The following is an 18,580-nucleotide window of genomic DNA, read 5'->3' as shown; positions in this document are numbered from 1 at the left end:
TTATCCCCTACTCTTAGCAGCCACTTTACTTACTATTGTTTGAAAATGACTCTTTATGAGATTTTTCAGTTCTTTTTGTGTTTAAATATCTGTTTTATATCGTTCAATACAGTTTGTATTTATGGTTAAAAAAAAAAGTTATATGTTGTTGGCAGAAGACTAATATAAATTGCTTTAAAATGCTCAAGTCGCTGCTTACTAAGCAACAGGATTAAACAATTGTTTATTCAGGCATTTACTTTGCATTTAATCAACCTTAGAAAAAGAATAATTTGAAACTCAGGGTTTATGTCAATAAAATGAAACCCTGGTGGGTTTATTAAATAAACTTCATGCATACTTGTCCATCTTCACACGTAGGAGTGATCACTATTCAACAACTGTAGGATTTGCTGAAGTACACATTTGCTAAATATCCTCAGAAATATACATTCACCTCTACGATAATGCATTTTGTAATGTTTCAAGAGTTCCATTATTTTATTGCTTGTTTATTATTATGGATTTTAGTTCATTTAACTTTTTGAACTTTGTTCTAGCACTTGCATGAACAATAATCATAAAAGCACTTCTTTAGCAGGATTATTAACCTCACTATTCGTTGTAATTACAGCCATTGTCTTTTTATTTCTTCCTTATGCGTTTTTGTGGGCATGCAGTACACTTTATTCATCCAGATGTTCTCCTGATGTTAACTTTATATGATTGGTAGTTTTCTGCTGACTAATCCTATTGAAAAAGAAATCTCAAATGTGACATCTGCAGGTTGTATGAATGTTAACAATATTTTCCAAATCCTCCACTTTTGTTTCATTACAGTTGTAATAGCCCAATGTTAAAGGCAAAGCAATAAATAAGTGTCATTGTGTAACTAATCAGATTCTAACATTCATATTTCCTTGCCTGTAAGAGGAAAAACTTAAATGTGCAGAACTTCATGGATTTTACAGATAACCCTTAGGGAAAATTTTGTAACATACTGACTACTTTTGTTTTTCAGATAGAGGGCATTGTTACAGCAAACTATGAATTGGAATACTTTTTACTGGAGGGACATTGTTTTGATGTGACAACCGGACAACCACCTCGTGGTCTTCAGTTCACCCTTGGGATGAGGAATGATCCAGTAATGGTAGACACAATAGTTATGGCTAACCTGGTGAGTATGTATTGTTTATGAATGCAGCGTAATTGTTGAAACTTAAATTGGTGGACATTGTTACCCTGACTTGCCTGAATACTCCAGTATGCTAAGTGATGATTTACTAAGTACTCACAGCACCTTTCATATTTATAAAATTAAATTAGCAAACGGTTTAATAAATGTGGGCCAATGTCCATAAGAGGTTATGTAGAAACATTATCAGGCTCCTTTATCTTTCAGCTGTTTGTAGATACAGGACAGAAAGCTGATTCATACAAACTAGAAAGGCAGAGGAAAAGAAGGGCATGGGAAGATGTTTCTTTAATAAAGAATAGTACAAAGATTACTTTTGTCATTTGCACTAATGATTACAGGTAGACCCCAGGTTACATACAATACTGGTTCTTTAAGTTTTTTACTTTTGTACAGTTGGAATTTGTATGTAAGTCGAAACTGTATATTTTATAATTGAAACTCCAGAGTAAAAAAAAATTGTCCCTGTGACAATTGGTTTTTCAAAATGTTTTTCTGTAATGGGAAGGACTATCAATGGATTATTTATAAAGCTTCATTACAGACATAAAGCTAACATTACAGATCATTGCAGCCTGGGACTAAAGTAAAGCATTCAGAGAGATTCATCAGAGGTCACAGTGTCTGAAAGGTCTGTCTGTAGCTAGGGGTAGTCTGTAAGTCGGGTGTCCTTAAGTCGGGGACTGCTTGTATTGCTATTTTGTTAAAAGTTTAATTACGCTTTAAATGCATTTTTTTTTTGCTTCTATATGCATTACTTTATAAGAGAATTTGATAGCAGTTGGAATTTCATCAGACACCAAATATAGCCACAATGACTTTAGTGCCGATTGAATGATGCAAAAATATGACATTTTATATCTTCTTTATTTTGTGGGCCTAATTTGCCCTTTGTATATATCGTACATATGTTCAGTTTTTACCACACATAAAGAAGTTTGATCAGAGATAAAGGGGACAAGAAGGGCAGTTCTTTAGGTGCTCACTATAAAAGAAGGGGCCAACAAGCCACTGCCACTGTATTTAATGTTACAAAATCATTAAGGAGGAACTCCACATGATGATAGAGAACTGGACACATGAAAAAAGTTAAGCAATAATACGAAACAGCCATGTGCTATACCAAAATGATAATCTTTATTCCACTAAATATGAACAACATAGGTGTATTATACACAAAACCAAGAACCAATAAAAACATTTAAAAAGGAAAAATCCTCTATACAAAAACCCAAGGGAGGGTAGGGCACATGATAAGGCCCACCAACACAACACCTCCCTACCCAGCCCCAAACCCTGAGCCTGTCCAGCTACAGAATAATAAAAAATGACCGATGGATATACAGCATAGTAACAGACAGTCAAGAGAAATATCATCTTTTGACTAGCGTAAGTTACCGCAATCAGAGAGGTTTACATACATTAGGATTAAATCCTTGCATACAGAGTCCACAAAATTTGTTATGTTTATAAAAAATAATGATAAATTTAGAGGGGGTATCTCCACTGCATATGGGGATTGATTGGGATGGAAGGGGAAACTGAGGTATATGGTGCATGGGAATGGGAAGAGGAAATGGATTTAACCTTCCCGCTATCTGATTGGTTGTATGAGTGCAGGCAGGCATTGAAAACTTTATATGTAGGAATCATCTAGGAATTTTTTTGAATTGCAAACAAGATGGTATATGACTCCAAGCAGACTGGCTATCATCAATCGAGCATATTCCTGCTTTTGTTGGTGTGGCTGTAACCCACCAGCCAAACCTGGTGTGAAGTGTTCAAAGATAGTGAGGTTTTGGGAAGAGCTTATATCACTGATTAGAAGGATGGGGAAGTGGACAGTAGCAATATCCCCAATACAGTTATTATTGAACCCAATTCCGACTTGTGTATTAAAAGAGTATACTGAATTTTTATGGGTGTTAAACAGGATATGTTATGTGACCAGGGCAGTTATTATTAGAAATTTGAAGTCTACAATCTGAAGTTCAATTCAAGATGTAATCTTCAGAGTTAATGAAATCTGGAGGACAGAACTATGTTTGTCAGAATACGGTGTGTTGATGTGGAGGAATTGGACCAAAAGTGGCAGTATTGGGCAGCAAATAGAAGATTAACAAGTTTGTTAAAGGGATAAAGAGGGTAGTTAAACTAAGGGGAAGGGAAAAAAAAGCGGCCTACTAAGATTAAATAATTATTTAAGGCTTGAATATTGAATAGCATTTATGTAATGATTATTGGGTTTTTCTTTTCTCTTCTTCCTTTTTCTTTTCTTTCTTCTTTTTCTCTGATGTATAAGTGTAAAGAATATGTAATGCTTTGTATGATTGATTCTATTTTCGTATTATACAATCTGAAATAAAAATATTTAAAAAGAAAAAAAACCACTATCGTATATACTCAAGTATAAGCCGAGTTTTTTTGCACAAAACCTGACTTATACTCGAGTCAAGAAAAAAAAGTGTACTCACCTTCTGACTTCCTCCCAGCAGGTCCTCTTCCATACATCGTGGCCCAACATCGGTTCTGTGTCCGGGTCCGTAGCAGGCATCGTGATGTCAGCCACATGCCGACATTCTAATGTGTGCGGTGCCATCGGCACACAGTATGATGTCGGCGAGCAACTTACGTCATGAAGTCTGCGACGGACAATGAGCCAGTACCGGAGCCGCAATGGATAGAAGAGGACCTGCAGGGGGGGGGGGCGGTGTCAGAAGGAGACTACAGCTTTTTTTTTTTTTTTTTAACATTTTATTCGGGGGCTGCAGGCTATATACTGGGGGCAGGGGCTTGCAGGCTGTGTACTGGGGGGCAGGGGCTGGCAGGTTTTATACTACAGGGGGCTGGCAGGCTATATACTGCAGGGGTCTGGCAGGCTATATACTGCAGGGGGCTGGCAGGCTATATACTGCAGGTGGCTGCAGGCTATATACTGCAGGGGGCTGGCAGGCTATATACTACAGGGGCTTGCAGGCAATATACTGGGCCTGCCATATCGTGGTAGCGGTCCAGCGTTTTCATGAGGTGGCAGTCCAGGCACCCCCCTTCTTCTGTCTCTCCGCCCCTCCTATGCTAGATGCCAGCGGCGACTGCAGTGTGTGCCAGGCTTGAACCTGCAGTCACCACCCCCTGGACGCCCCCCTTAATACGCCAGACCGCTGTGTGGCGGAGCTTTTCTGTATGTTCTGCTAGATCAATAATTTAGGAATAAATGGAAGGCCAGGGACAGTTTTTCATTAGTATAAACAGATCCTTTTTTTAGCTGAAAGGTGTTCTTTAAGAAGAATTTGTGTGTAAGTTGGAATTGTATATTTTCTGATTCTAGCTCCAGGCCTTTTTTGTCCCAGTGACAATTTGATTTTCTAAATTTTGTGCTGTCATGGGAACAAAGATTATCAAAAATCCTTCATTACAGATCTTACAGCTGATCATTGCAGCCTAGGACTAAAATAAAGCATCCAGAAAGCCTCACCAGAGGTCGCAGTGGACAATGAGGTCCGTCTGTAACTTAGGGTCATTTGTAAGTTGGGTGTCCTTACTTTTTTTCATTTGGGATCATGGTTAACTGGATTTTATGTGTAGTACTGACATCTCATTATTTATACATAAACATTTTAACAATCAGTGTATGGCTCCTGGTTACAAAAGGCACCTTCCCCCAAATGAGAGGTGCCTGATTGTTAAGGTTCTTAGTGTTTTATCCAATGCTGTGTTGTGTCTGCGATATCTGAATTTCTGTGTTGTCACTCCAACACTTCGGATCTGGTTTGCTGATGGAGCATGAATGTATATGTACTTTATTTTTTTATTTTTGTTTTGAAAGTAAAAGCTCTTTATTGAATACGTGCATTTCAGTGTTAGAAGTAAAATAATAAGAGATGTATTTATAAATCAAACATGGCCTACGCGATGAGACGTTGATATTTTACTTCTGCGCTTTTGTTTTTAACCAATAGGGATATTTCCAGTTGAAGGCAAATCCAGGGGCATGGTTGTTACGTCTTCGTAAAGGAAGATCGGAAGATATTTACCATATAGTCTTGTAAGTATTTTTGTCCATACAGTATAACTTTATAATGTTTTCTGTGTAGACTAATTTACTATTACTGTTGACATTTAACCCCTTAGTGACCAGGCCTTAATTTTTTCACTCCCCACCTCCATAACTTTTTTTTTTTCAGAGCTGTCTTTAGGATCAAATTGTACTTTATAGTGTTAGTATTTATTATTCAATGATATAGACCATGAATTGTAAATAAAAATGTAGTATATGTAGTTACCACGATTACAACATTTTGATTACCCATTTGCGAAATGCCAACTTTTGCAACACGGTGATACCTTACCTGTTCATGGTTTTTTTTGGCTTATTTTTATATGATTTCAAGGGAAAGCGGGTGATTTTTTTTAACCTTTTTTTCACTTTTATTTCATGTTTTCTCCCCCCTCCCCCCAAGATACTTTAACCCTAGTGGATCTGATCAATCCTACCATATACTGTATTTCGGCATATGGCAGTTGATACAGACTTGCAAAAATGAACCTAGTTTCTTATTAATTTGTATTAATTAAATTTAATAGTATTAATTATATGCTTTTTTTTTTTTTTTTTAAAGGAAATATAAAGGAAAATAACTAGTAACCAGTCAGCATTACTTGGACAAAATAAAACTGTGCAGGGACTCGCCCCAATTGCTGACATCCACATGGCTTAAAGCTCATTAATTACTGTAATTAATATATCTAATGGATCATACAGAAATATGATCCAGAATGCTCTTGCTCATAGAAATGGTACAAAGACACACTTATAATGTAGATAGGTATACGCTTCACTAAGATTGCAAAATAACAAAAAAGAGGTCCTGCCTGACTGGAAACGTTTAAAAGACAAAACTAATTTAATTTTAATTAGATACCATTAAAACAAGTTGACTAGTCCTGTGGAGTATGTAAACAATTATTCTTTTCAGGCATTGGCCAGCAGTGTTGGACTAGTACAGTGGTCCTATCTTCAGGACAGCCCTATTATGGGAATTGTATTGCACTGTCCCGATTGTGCGAGCCACAAGTGGTCTATAGTAAAGTGCTTTTAGTAGCTTCAATAGACCTAAATAAAGGCGCTAGTGGTTTACATTGGCCTAATTTAAATATAAATATTGCTAGTTACACCTAACGCGTTTCTGCATCCCATCATTTGCATTAGGATGCGTCCTCAGAGGTGCTTACTATTATAGGATGGAACTATTAGATATTTTGTAACATCCCTAGCATTCCCCCCCGCGGCATTGTAGCAGGCCGTCACGCGGCCGCTACATGCTGAGGGGTTATGAGTGATTAACTCCGCCCATTCCCAGGAACCGGCGGGGGGCGTATGTAAAACCCGGCTCCAAGTTGATCAAATACTAATTCAACTAACGGTCCGTCGCGTCCAGGATCAGGATTACCCACCTTATCTGGGTTCCTGGGTCTGTGTGACGCGCGGGACTCCTCTCACCAGTGTGTCGCATTACACCGCGTAACGGGGATGCGTCACATGGTGTCACATGATCGGTGGATCATGTGTCAAGTTGCTATAGCCTGATCCTGGACGCGACGGACCGTTAGTTGAATCAGTATCTGATCAACTTGGAGCCGGGTTTTACATACGCCCCCCACCGATTCCTGGGAATGGGCGGAGTTAACCGTTTATAACCCCCAGCATGTAGCGGCCGCGTGACGGCCTGCTACAATGCCGCGGGGGGAATGCTAGGGATATTACAAAATATCTAATAGTTCCATCATATAATAGTAAGCACCTCTGAGGACGCATCCTAATGCAAATGATGGGATGCAGAAACGCGTTAGGTGTAACTAGCAATATTTATATTTAAATTAGCGCCTTTATTTAGGTCTATTGAAGCTACTAAAAGCACTTTACTATAGACCACTTGTGGCTCGCACAATCGGGACAGTGCAATACAATTCCCATAATAGGGCTGTCCTGAAGATAGGACCACTGTACTAGTCCAATACTGCTGGCCAATGCCTGAAAAGAATAATTATTTACATACTCCACAGGACTAGTCCTACTTGTTTTAATGGTATCTAATTAAAATTAAATTAGTTTTGTCTTTTAAACGTTTCCAGTCAGGCAGGACCTCTTGCTCATAGAAATGCAAGTATTTATAAAAACAGACAAATGTACATGTACTCAGATCCAGAAATAGATCACATTTCCTGACGTACTTGTTTGTCCAAATGTGCTAAGAGGTTAAAGGGAATCTGTTGCCACATTTTTCATAAATCCAGCTATTGACTGGTTCCCATAGGGCCCTATTAACTAAATTACACCCTTCTTTTAGCTAAAAAATGTTTCTCTCACATTCCCCTTAAATCAACTTTATGTTATCTTTCCTGGCATCAGAGGCCCTGCCCTGCTTGACAAGCCCCTCTCATGTGCTCCTCCCCACTTCATGTGTTGTGATTTCATGTGATCAAATACAAACATGGGTTGACTTTACAAAGGTTACTGGGTAAAGGACCTTAGGTGACATCACCCTGGTCACATGACATGAAGTGCTATAGGATGAGGCACATGAAGTGGGGAGGAGCACATGGGAGGACTGGCCAAGCAGGACACGCCCCCTCTAAAGCCAGGTAGGATAACCTAAAGTTGGCTATGATGTCGGCAAACTCTGCTTATACTCGAGTATATATAGTATACTTTGCATGTTTGCATTTGGTGATGTTGGCACTGACCTTTTATAAGAGACATACTAGGTTTAAAATTGTTATCCATAAGATGTTGTAATGTGTATATGTTTATTATATGTATATTTACAAGTTCTCAATATTTATAACACTATTTTTGGTTATAATTTGACTCTGATCGGTAGAGCTGAATAAGGTATCTGAAAACAACACACAGCACTGTTATTTGTAAAACGGCAGCTATTTTACTGCATTTCAGGTTTAAGCAGATTCAGAGCAGGATTGTAAATATTTAATGCCAGGATAATAGACAGGAATTTGGCAGACAGTCAATACACACTTTTGATCTATAGTCTGGAAATTGACACCAATATTACCTTTGTCCTTTCATTTGCATGCCTTTTTGTCATAAACTGCCTTGATGAAATGAATTCTGAAAAAGATCACCTTAAAATGATATTTTAAACTATATATTAAAAATTAACAGTGATCATTGCTTGCTACTTTTGGATTAAAATTTCCTTTCGTCTTTTGTGCATTTACTTAGGATTTTCCATGATGAATTAAAAATTTGAGTTTTTTTTAAATAACAGTTTACAGTTTAGGAACTTTGTCCCTGTTTCGCCATTACTGCTCCAGGGTATTGTTAATAATGTTAACTGTTAAAAAAAAACACAGAGACCTTTACAGGCTAAAGCTGGTCGCACCCCCTTCACGCCTCCTTCATACCCTCTTGGTGTGGAGGTGGTCTGGAGGGAAAAATAATCATAATTACTGGTGGTTCCCAAGTAATTGCTATTATCTCAGGCCTTTAATGTACAGGTCCTGATAAATGTTCCTCATAGTTTACATTACTTCACTATTACTGTATTACACTGCTGAATTAAAGTCCTGCAGCAATTTACAATTTATACTCATTAGACTGCTTGCTTCCCCCATGCCACTTTGAGCTTGATAAGATTTAGAGTCGAATAGTTGGGGGCAAGGAGGAGTTTGGGAGGATGTGTGAACAACACCTTCCCCATGAAATTTCTACAGTCTCCGCCAAGAAATGGCAGAGACTACCCCTGATTTTATACCAGATAATACTTGGTCTAACCTAGTCAAACATGGGGAAATCAGGAGCCAACGGTGGACAAACCCTTCAAATTTACTAAGAGGTCAGAAGTCAGGCACTTCCTGCTGGCAAGCAGCAGTGTGTAGAGACTTACTCTACTAGCTACAGACAGATAAGTTCTTTATCTGGGAGAGCTGCATATAGCAGAGCTGAGAGTGTCATTGTGTTTTCTATCCATCTTATGGATCTCATCAGCTCTCATTTATGACCTGTCTCATCTCTCTTTCTATGTGTCTGATACTAGTAGAATATTCAGAAGCTAAATAAAAGTGTAGAAAAACTTGTACCCTGATAATCTAAGCACATTCTCAGCATACGGCTTTTCATAGCACAGAGGAATCCTGAAGTGTCTTAAGTGACCATTTCTGAGTTATAGGAGCTAAAACTAAGTAAAGTTGTAAAGAAAGGGTGTTAAACATTATATTTTATTTTGTATACATCACTAGGGGATTCAAATTTGAGAACTTTCTATCATGGGCTACCCCCTTTAATGCTGCTGTGTATCTCCAATAGGGGGGAACACAGCGGAAAGCTTATTAGGATCTATGCTCCTTCAGTTTGGCTAGCCGAGTGCATTACACAACAGAACTCCTAAAAGTCCTGTATATTCATGTTTGAAAAGTGTATAACCCTGCCAGGAGTATGACTTTGTTGCTTTCATCATGTCCTAGGCACATGGGAACTGATTCACCACCAGATCAAGAGGAGGTGGTTGTGGTACTTGGCAACTTCAACAGCAAGATAATTAAAGTACATGTGAGTAGACAACATCAATTTTAAGGCTTTCTCTTGGCTATATATTAGTACTACTACTTTCTATTTTTCTGTTTGCATGTATTCAGTCTGCACAAAAATTTTTAAATAGTCAAGTACACAAAGTATCTATGCATCTAGTGGTACCTGACTGGTACCCAATATCAAAACTGACTTTTTTGCAATAGAATGCCTTCAATTTCCTAAAGTTGTTTTGGCACAATAGACAGTTATTCCCTATCCACAATAATTAGGAGAATATGAGAAAAAGTCCCCTGAAGTGTCCTGAAATAATATAGGCACTCCAAATTATTATTAAACTAACTAAGATCAAAAAAATTAAACATTATATAACTTATAGGCATAGATTGCTTGTTGCTGATGAGAGAAATCTATATATTTCCCTTCTACCAATATTTTCCACATGAAAATTTACGGTTTAAAAAAGGAAGTAAGTTTAGCACTAGTATTTAAAGTTCAGCTCTCGCTCTATAGTTATAAGAAATTGTAGATGCAGAAAGTCATCTTTATTTTTAGTTTTCATATTCATTCTGCGCAACTGTTAATGTCATTGAATGACCTTCCAGATTCAGAGAAAAACAAAACGCAATATAACAGTAAATCATCAAGATTTTTTTTTTTACTTTCTAGTAAAGGTCAATGTAAGTCAAGAAATTGCTTGTGAGAGCTTCAACATCCTAATAGTAAAGTGAGTTTTAGCAAATTACATTTCCATATGGGAAGCACAGGTTGATGCTTTTACTCTGCTATCCAGGTACAGAAGAAGCCTGATCAAATACATGCAGATCTCCTGAGCAGTGAGCCAGAAGAGAAGACAGGGCTGTGGAATTCAATTATGAGGTATTCGGATTTGTCAATCTCACTAAATGAAACGGAAAGCTACATACAGTTGTGATGGCGATGGGTTTTATTGGGGAGATGTACTGTAACTTTTTTTGTGCTCAAAGAATTTCATCTTTAAGTTACTAAACTCTTATTTTATTGTACTTGCCCCATCAGCAATACATATTTTTCTTGCCAGTACAATTTGATCATGTAAACCTAAGGCATACATGAATAATCTACGAGATCCTTTCAGATATTTATAGATAATGTATGTAACTATAAATAATGTGGATGGACTTAGTGTCAAAGGGCATCTACCAGCTACGAAATCATTAGAGTAAATTAAGAGTAAATCAGCAATTTAGAGAGAATTTCTATTTATGCAACATGCTTCTTAATATACTAGAGGTTACAGGCTTTGACCTGTTATTCTTATATGACTTTTCTGGCCTTCCAGCTCTGTACGACGTTACAGAGGAACATGACTGCCCACATAGGGATTTTCAGACTGCAGTCCTGGGTCGGCCAGAAGATGGCCACTACTGGGGGCCCGACCAGCAGTCCTACTCCCAGTCCTCAATCAGTGTTATGTGCGTCAAAGGTGCACACTACATTGATTAGGGCCAGGTGGGGCGGGTGATTAAAAAATAAAATCATAACTCGCCTTTGGTACTCCCACGCAGCTCCTCTTCTCCCCAGCATTCCACAGCAGTAGAATGGACAGCCCTCACACACACTATGGCGTCATGTCACATCATAGTGTGTGCACAGGTAGAGTGCACTGACCTGACTCTGCCCGCTCTACCGCTGTGGAATCCCAGGGAAAAGAGGAGCTGCTTGAGGGCCCTGGCAGGTGAGTGATTTTTTTTTTATGTGCTGTGGGCAGTGTGTGCTGGGCTACGAATGTAATAGGGAAGGCAGTGTGTGCTGAACTACCTATATACTGTTGGGGCAGTGTGTCCTATCTGCTGGGTTTCATGTGCGGGGCCTATGGTATATGCTGTATATGCAGTTTTAATGCATTTTGCGCTTTGTTATGTACACACCCTTAATTAAAGAATTACAGGGTGCTGTATGTAATCATTTCAGGCAGTGCAGAATGTATAATCAATTGGGGAACCTATATAGTTCCCCAAAATTTGTGGAACTATATATAGGAGAAACAATTTATGAAGCACTTACAGTGGGTACAGGAGGTATGCAGGCCGCTTAACATTTTTCACTCTTTGTTTAATTGAAGCCAATTAGTAAGATCAAAAAAGTTTTTTTTGTTCATTATTGTACACACTGCCCTCTATCTTGACATAAAAAACAGAAATGTAGATATTTTGGATAATTTATTAAACAAGAAAAACCAAAATATCACATGGTCATAACTATTATGACCCTTTGCTGTGACATATTTAACTCATATGCTGTCTATTTCCTACTTGAGATGGTTCTACTCCTTCATTGGAGTCCAGCTGTGTTTAATTGAACTAATTAGAATGGATTATGAAAGGTACACACCTGTCTATATTAGACCTCAACAAACAGGTTAAAACTCATGAGAATCATGAAATATAAGGAACTGCCCAAGGAGCCCTGAGACAGATTTGTGGCAAGGCACAGATGTGGCCAAGGTAAAAAAGAACACCAAGATCACTGTGGCTGAGCTCCAGAGATGTAGTAGGGAAATTTCCACAAACTATCACTGTAGCCCTCCACCAGTTGGGGCCTTATGGCAGTGTGTGCCAACGGAAACCTCTCTTTAGTGCAAGATGTATGAAAGCCCACATACATTTTGCAAAAAGAATACGAAGATTGAACTTTTTGGTGTTAATTCTAAGCGCTATGTGTAGAGAAAACCAGCCACTGCTCATCACGTGCCAAATACAATCCCAAAAAACACAGAGATATCCTGGTACAAAATTTCTTCCAGGGTGCAATGAACCTCAGATTCAGAGCGAAAGTTCACCAACAAGACAACAGAATAACTGTGGCTATTCTTGACTGGCCCAGCCAGTGCCCTAACCTAAACCCAACTGAGCATCTTTGGAGAGACTTGAAAATGGATGTCCACCAATGTTCACCATCCAACCTGAGGGAACTGGAGAGGGTTTGCAAGGAGGAATGGCAGAGGATACCTAAATCCAGGTATAAAAAGCGTGTTGCATTATTCCCAAGAAGACTCATGGCTGTACAAAAAAAGCCTAAGATGGCAAGCTTTTTGCCATTTTTTAAATACTAGTTCAAAAGCTGCATCCACTCAACACTGAACAAAGGGTCTAAATAATTATGATCATGTGATCTTTCAGTCTTTCTTGTTGCAAATATAAAAAAATATTATCTTTAAAATGCAATATACAAAGAAATTGTAGGAGATTTGTATCTGGAAAGCTTATGAAGTGCTTAAAGCATGGCTATTTTGTGAGATGATATACCATAGGTGCTTGAAGTTTCTCGTTGATCCCACAGCCGTTTTTTTTTGTTTTTGTGATTCCGTTTTCACTCCCCTCCATCCAAAAGACATAACTTTTTTTTGAGTTTATAGAGCTGTTTCAGGGCTTGCTGTCTGCAGGACAAATTGTACTTCCTTGTCTCAGTATTTAATATTCCTTGCAATGTATTGGTAATCTGGAAAAAAAAATCCAGATGTAGTAAAATTAACAGATAACACAGATGTGGACTATTTTATAGATTCCATTTTGGGGAAGGTATTCCCTGTGTGGCAAAATGGCAAAAAGTGGTGATTTGCATGTATTTTTCTGTTAGAAGTTCACCACAAACAATTAAAGGGGTATTCAGGGAATATGAACGTCTGACACAAAAACCCATGATGATATAAATAAATGAATACAACAATACTCAATGTCATTAGTCACAAAACGTAGCTAAAATAATATGATTTACAAAATGTTCCATGATCCTTTAGTTCTCAGTAACTCCTCCTACCATTTATGCTCTGCTCCCAGTGATGATCTAACAGGTTTTCTTGCTCTGTTACCATAGTAATGATGTGTAACTGCCATCACAACAACACTGACCATACTGGATGCACTGCAACCAACCAACAACAGCCAAACGTAGTGGTGATCACATGACCCTGCCCAGGCAGGTACAGGACATGTGATGTGGACATGTGACCAGCGGCCATCTTCTTTTCTGAGATGGACCGCGCAGAGGAAATTAACGGACTGATTAAAGGGCCAGTAGCATTTTAATTCTTAAATACAGTGCATGTCATCAGCATTTTCTGCTAAGGGGAGCAAAATTTTAAATAACTAATTACACATTAGCTTATATTTTGAGTGTCCACTTGTATATGAATTATGCTGATTCCTGGAATACCCCTTTAACTTTTTTCATTTTTGATAGAGCAGGCATTTGGGACTGAAGGGATTTTTTTTTTTAAGTTTTAAACTTAATTAAGTTGGCCATTACTAATAACCAGACTTAAAGAGGTTGTTCCTACCTAGGAAGTTATCCCCTATCCACTGGATAACATGTTGATTGGTGAGGATCCAAACCCATAGCCACCATTAGAATGAGACCCCAGTAATTCTGCCCCAGGTGATTCTATCTTGTGGTGCCTCTGGTGGTAGTGTGAAAGGGAGATCAAATAAAAGCTCCAAAGGAACACTAAAATGTTAAATATGTAACAAAATATCAAACTTCAGCTGTAAGCAAGCATTAATATGCATCCATTTTAAAAATAACTAAAAATCATCTAGAATTAAATTATTTTTAGCCAGGAATGTTTTCATTTAATATCACTGCCTACTTTTCTGTCACCTAAAGTCTCAGATTTACATTCCTTGCCTTATGAACAGCTTCACCGCTAACCAAATTAATGTATTTACTTTTATCAAGGGACTATTATTCTCTTTGCCGACAGGAAAAGAAGCGTAGATGGAGAGATTGCTCTTATAAAGTCTTATAAACTCTACTACGAAGCATGTATCAGTTACCAATATTTATAGTCTGGAAAGATATCATTTGTTTTGGTTGGATTGTCCCCAAAATAATGTTTTTAAGCTTTTACTTGTTTCTTTAAGGATATTGTAGTAATTTTAAAATTGGAAAAATAAACTGTTGACATGTTAAAGTCCTATTATGGGCTAAATTAGTAATATCTTATATTATTAATCCTTATTTATGCCGTTTGTAATAATAAACGATCACCGTCATGTGGGCTCACATGAATGTATGGACATGAGACAAGTAAATACAAAAATTAAGGTACCTCAAAAAGTTTCCCAGGAATTCTAAAAATGATTACAACTCCTACCGGTAGATCATACGCCTATTGTAACAATCAAGCTCATCTGAATTAGTAAATCTTTGTCTGAAAGTCTAGCACATCCATTACATCAGACAGAGGTCAAGTTATGTTTATGTAATTCATCATGCTCCAGCACCTGATCTCCTCTTATGTTTAATAGTTTCATGCTTATGCGTCAGTCCTTTAAGCTAGGAGGGCTGGAATTTTGTGAGATATCGGGAGACATGTATGTTTATTTTTGACTTGTTTGTTTTCTTTTTTGCACCTATGTCAGTGTGTTAAGAAGTTTGTGGGTGTCTGTTGCAGTGTTTTTAGTGTATCTTTGCTAGTCAAAAGATACAAATCAAAGTGCAAATCAAAGTACAACTGACCCTTACTTACTTCCATACATGTGCCTTGAAGGTCACAAAAATGCACAGTAACGCCACTCAAAAAAACAAAAAAAAAATAAATAAAACAGACTGAAACACATAAGAACACATAAGTGTGCCGAATGCAAAAATACAGGTGCCCCGCTGCATCTCAAAGAATTGTATCTCAATATAGTGTGTATAGGTTTAGTACAATAGAGGGCACATTGTAGAGAACTAGCAGTGCGAAAATTTAAAAATTGGGCATTTAAGATATGTCTGTTTAACTCTTTGGAGATGCAGCTAATTTTTTTATTTACATTTTTGAGTTCACTTTCCAAAAGCCATTACTAAGCCGTAGAAGAGCTTGATTTTGCTAGGCACATTGGGGCTTATTTACTAAGGGTTCGCAAATGCACTTTCATCGGACTTTCCAACATTTTTGGGTTTTGCACGGCTGTGACCGGTATTTAACGGGATTGGGTTGCACGCGAACGAATTTTGGCACAGCTGCACTCGCTTTCATGCGACAGAAATCAGGGGGTGGGTCGTCGGATGATCCAACTGATTTGGACTGAGTGTGGGATTTAACTTTCAAATTGTGTCGCAAAATCAAGCACTTACATACACCGGGAAGAAGAAGGTGAACTCCATTGGACCTGAGCGGGGAAGCGACACATGCAGGATATATTGGGTGCACGATCTTAGTTAATAGTGGCACAGTGCATGATTGTCAGACAATGCACCTTCCGTGAACTCCTCTGGGCGGGTAAGTAAAGGTGCCCCATTGTACTACCTAGTGACCTAGTGGTCTGATATTCAAGTTATAGAACTTGATAGCAAGTTCTATATTTTTTCATAGTCTTTTACTTTTACTGCACAGTTAAAGTAAAACATTACCTCTATTCTTTATTAGAAAGCTTGCCACAGTTCCATTATAAGGAAAAGCCTGGAAGCCTTAGGCCAGTTGCCCATACAGGAAGTGTCAAATCATAAATTTTTGGTCACAGAAATCGTCCAATATCAATGTAATTTTTGTCCTAGTACTATCCAACTATCCATTTTTGTAGTCCTAGTGTCCTCCAAGTTGAGTCAGAGTTTCCCATCTGATTTTCAGTGCTCTTGGCTCCTGCCTTCTTTCTCTTCAGCATCTCATAGCCACATTGGGATGATATCTGATTGTTGTCTGTTTCTTTTCGTGTACCCATTGACTTCAACAGAGAAGTTTCATACACAACTCAGTAGTGCATGCTGCCTTTTGATAGATTTGCATCGATGTATGATGAAAAACATTGGACATGCACGCATTTTGCACGCAGCAGTCTAGTTCTAGAATCAGAATTCTGTCCCGAGTGCTGATGCTGACAAATCTTTTAAAAGAAAAACCTGTACTCCCCATGAAATAATAATTCTGGTGTATCTTTTCTTAGACCTCTGATTTTGTGCCATTCCAGTACAGCACAGATGAGGATCAGAAGGGAGTAGATACCGCACCATGACAGCAACGGGCAAATAGATTACAGCCACTACAATTTAAACAGTGTACCTTTCTACCTAGGATCACGAAAATACTTTTATGGGATTGTTACTTCAAAGTGTACTTATAGACTAGTTGGAATATGCTCCTCCCTATACTTTTTCTTCACTGATTTCATCTGTGTTTGGAAAAACATTGTTAGGTAGGAAAGTCTTGTGTTTATTGCAGCCTCCAAACTCTTTTTAAAAGTGTGTAGGAGTCCACTAACAGAAGAGAGGTAAAAGGGGATGAAAGTTAAGTATAATCTGAGCTAGCTATCTTGTAGGAACAGGCAGCAGCTTTAACATAGCATTCAATAATTTGTGTTTGTGAATCAAGAAGATTGCAGCTTTGAAATAAAGGCTTAAAGAGAACCCGTCATGCAAAATAACCCCCCTAAACTAAATATATTTTCATAAACTGCCATTAGAGAGCATTGCATCTATCCCTTCATTGTCCCTCTACATGCCTGTAAACCTAAGCAATGAGGTCCTAAAGCTGTATGTAAATGACCTGTGAAATGTCCAATGAAGCATTAGCATATTCAAGCTGTCCACTCTATTCATGAGTGGGAGGTACAGCCACACCCCCAGTGCATGACTGACAGCCTGTATAGTGATGTGAGGCTGTATAATGCTGTGCTTCCTGGTGCTGGTGGCCACGCCCCCTGCAGCCTGTGTGTGCATGTGTGTGTTTAGGAGAGATACAGCAGCTCCAGGCAGCCATGTTACAGCAGAACATGTCAGATTCATGTGTAGCTGATGTCTGTGTTTCTCACCTGTATATTAGGAGGATGCAGCATGTCAGCAGATGCAGCACACACACTAGCCATGCATTTTCCATATTTTGCCATCTGATGCAAGTATGTATGCCACTGAGAGGTTACATTTAACGTGGCATTATGTAAGGTCATCTTTAGGAGCTTGCAAACAAAGAATGCTGAGGAAACAGTAAAAGATTTAGGCTTATATGAAATCTACCATTTGTTTTTATGCATTGTGAACCAAACAGATCCAGGGAACACTGATGCAGAAACATATCTTGTTAAATCCCTGATCTGAGAGGCTTTTCTCAAAAAACAAGCATAAAATTCAGGACCTTGGGAAAGCTGGGTGCATACTGGCTGCCATGTTTCTCGGAGCTGCCTGAACTTTTCCAGACAGGACTAATCAACCTGAGCTGGATAATTCATAGATTCATACACAGCAGCGGGGGGGGGATGGTGCTGCGATTGATTACTTCTGCCTGTAAGGGACAGCACAGTGAATACAGTGTCCTCTAAAGCAGTCCATAATTAGGGTAAGAGGAGAAGCGCCTGGACAGCCACAGGAGCGATAGAACCTCATCATAATTTTATAATTTTTTTTTTCAGAAAAACCACTCAGTTTAGGGTTTAAACAAGATATGCTTCTGCATCGGTGTAACTACAGCATTCTCAAGGTATGTTTGGTTCATATTGCATAGAAGCAAATGGTAGACCCCCTTCCCTCAAACAGCAAGACTCTCTGCAGTTTTTCTTTCATAGGTATGATTAAAATAACTATGTTCTGTCCTTCTCTATTAGGCTCTCAACAGTTTGTGCTTGATATACATTTATATGTTTGACTTTTTCCCTGTGTTTTTCTCTATTGTCTATGACTTGGGTTCTACTTGGATTTAATTAATATTGTATTATTCAGCTTTACAGGAGCAACAGGGACAGAGCCAAAAGAAAAGAAAACTGATGTTTTAAATATCTTCTCTGTTGCGTCTGGACATCTATATGAACGGTTCCTAAGGTGAGGAAATTGTGTGTCATATAATGTTTAACCAGTAGGACAAAGATTTTGGGACATTGGATTCAAATATCAAGCTAATGACA

The 18,580-nt window shown here is 38.3% G+C and overlaps 1 protein-coding gene and 1 long non-coding RNA gene across 2 annotated transcripts in view; one reads left to right on the top strand and one right to left on the bottom strand.

Moving 5' to 3' along the window:
- UGGT2 (UDP-glucose glycoprotein glucosyltransferase 2) overlaps positions 1-18,580 on the top strand; it is a 209,427-nt gene that overhangs the window by 163,384 nt on the left and 27,463 nt on the right. The window contains exons 28-32 of the mRNA XM_072135438.1: positions 1,001-1,159; positions 5,137-5,222; positions 9,662-9,746; positions 10,519-10,604; positions 18,399-18,497. Of these exons, the coding sequence (XP_071991539.1) occupies positions 1,001-1,159; positions 5,137-5,222; positions 9,662-9,746; positions 10,519-10,604; positions 18,399-18,497 (515 nt within the window). The remainder of the gene's footprint in view (positions 1-1,000; positions 1,160-5,136; positions 5,223-9,661; positions 9,747-10,518; positions 10,605-18,398; positions 18,498-18,580) is intronic.
- On the bottom strand, positions 570-13,571 carry LOC140118055 (uncharacterized). Its single transcript, XR_011853128.1, has 3 exons — positions 13,524-13,571; positions 13,013-13,205; positions 570-729 (listed from the first exon to the last, which is right to left on the bottom strand). It is a non-coding gene; the product is annotated as an uncharacterized lncRNA (long non-coding RNA).

Source organism: Engystomops pustulosus, chromosome 2, assembly GCF_040894005.1.
Source record: "Engystomops pustulosus chromosome 2, aEngPut4.maternal, whole genome shotgun sequence".
NCBI classification, from domain to species: domain Eukaryota; kingdom Metazoa; phylum Chordata; class Amphibia; order Anura; family Leptodactylidae; genus Engystomops; species Engystomops pustulosus.
The sequence above is the reverse complement of the archived record's forward strand: the minus strand, read 5'-3'. Positions and strand labels throughout refer to the sequence as shown.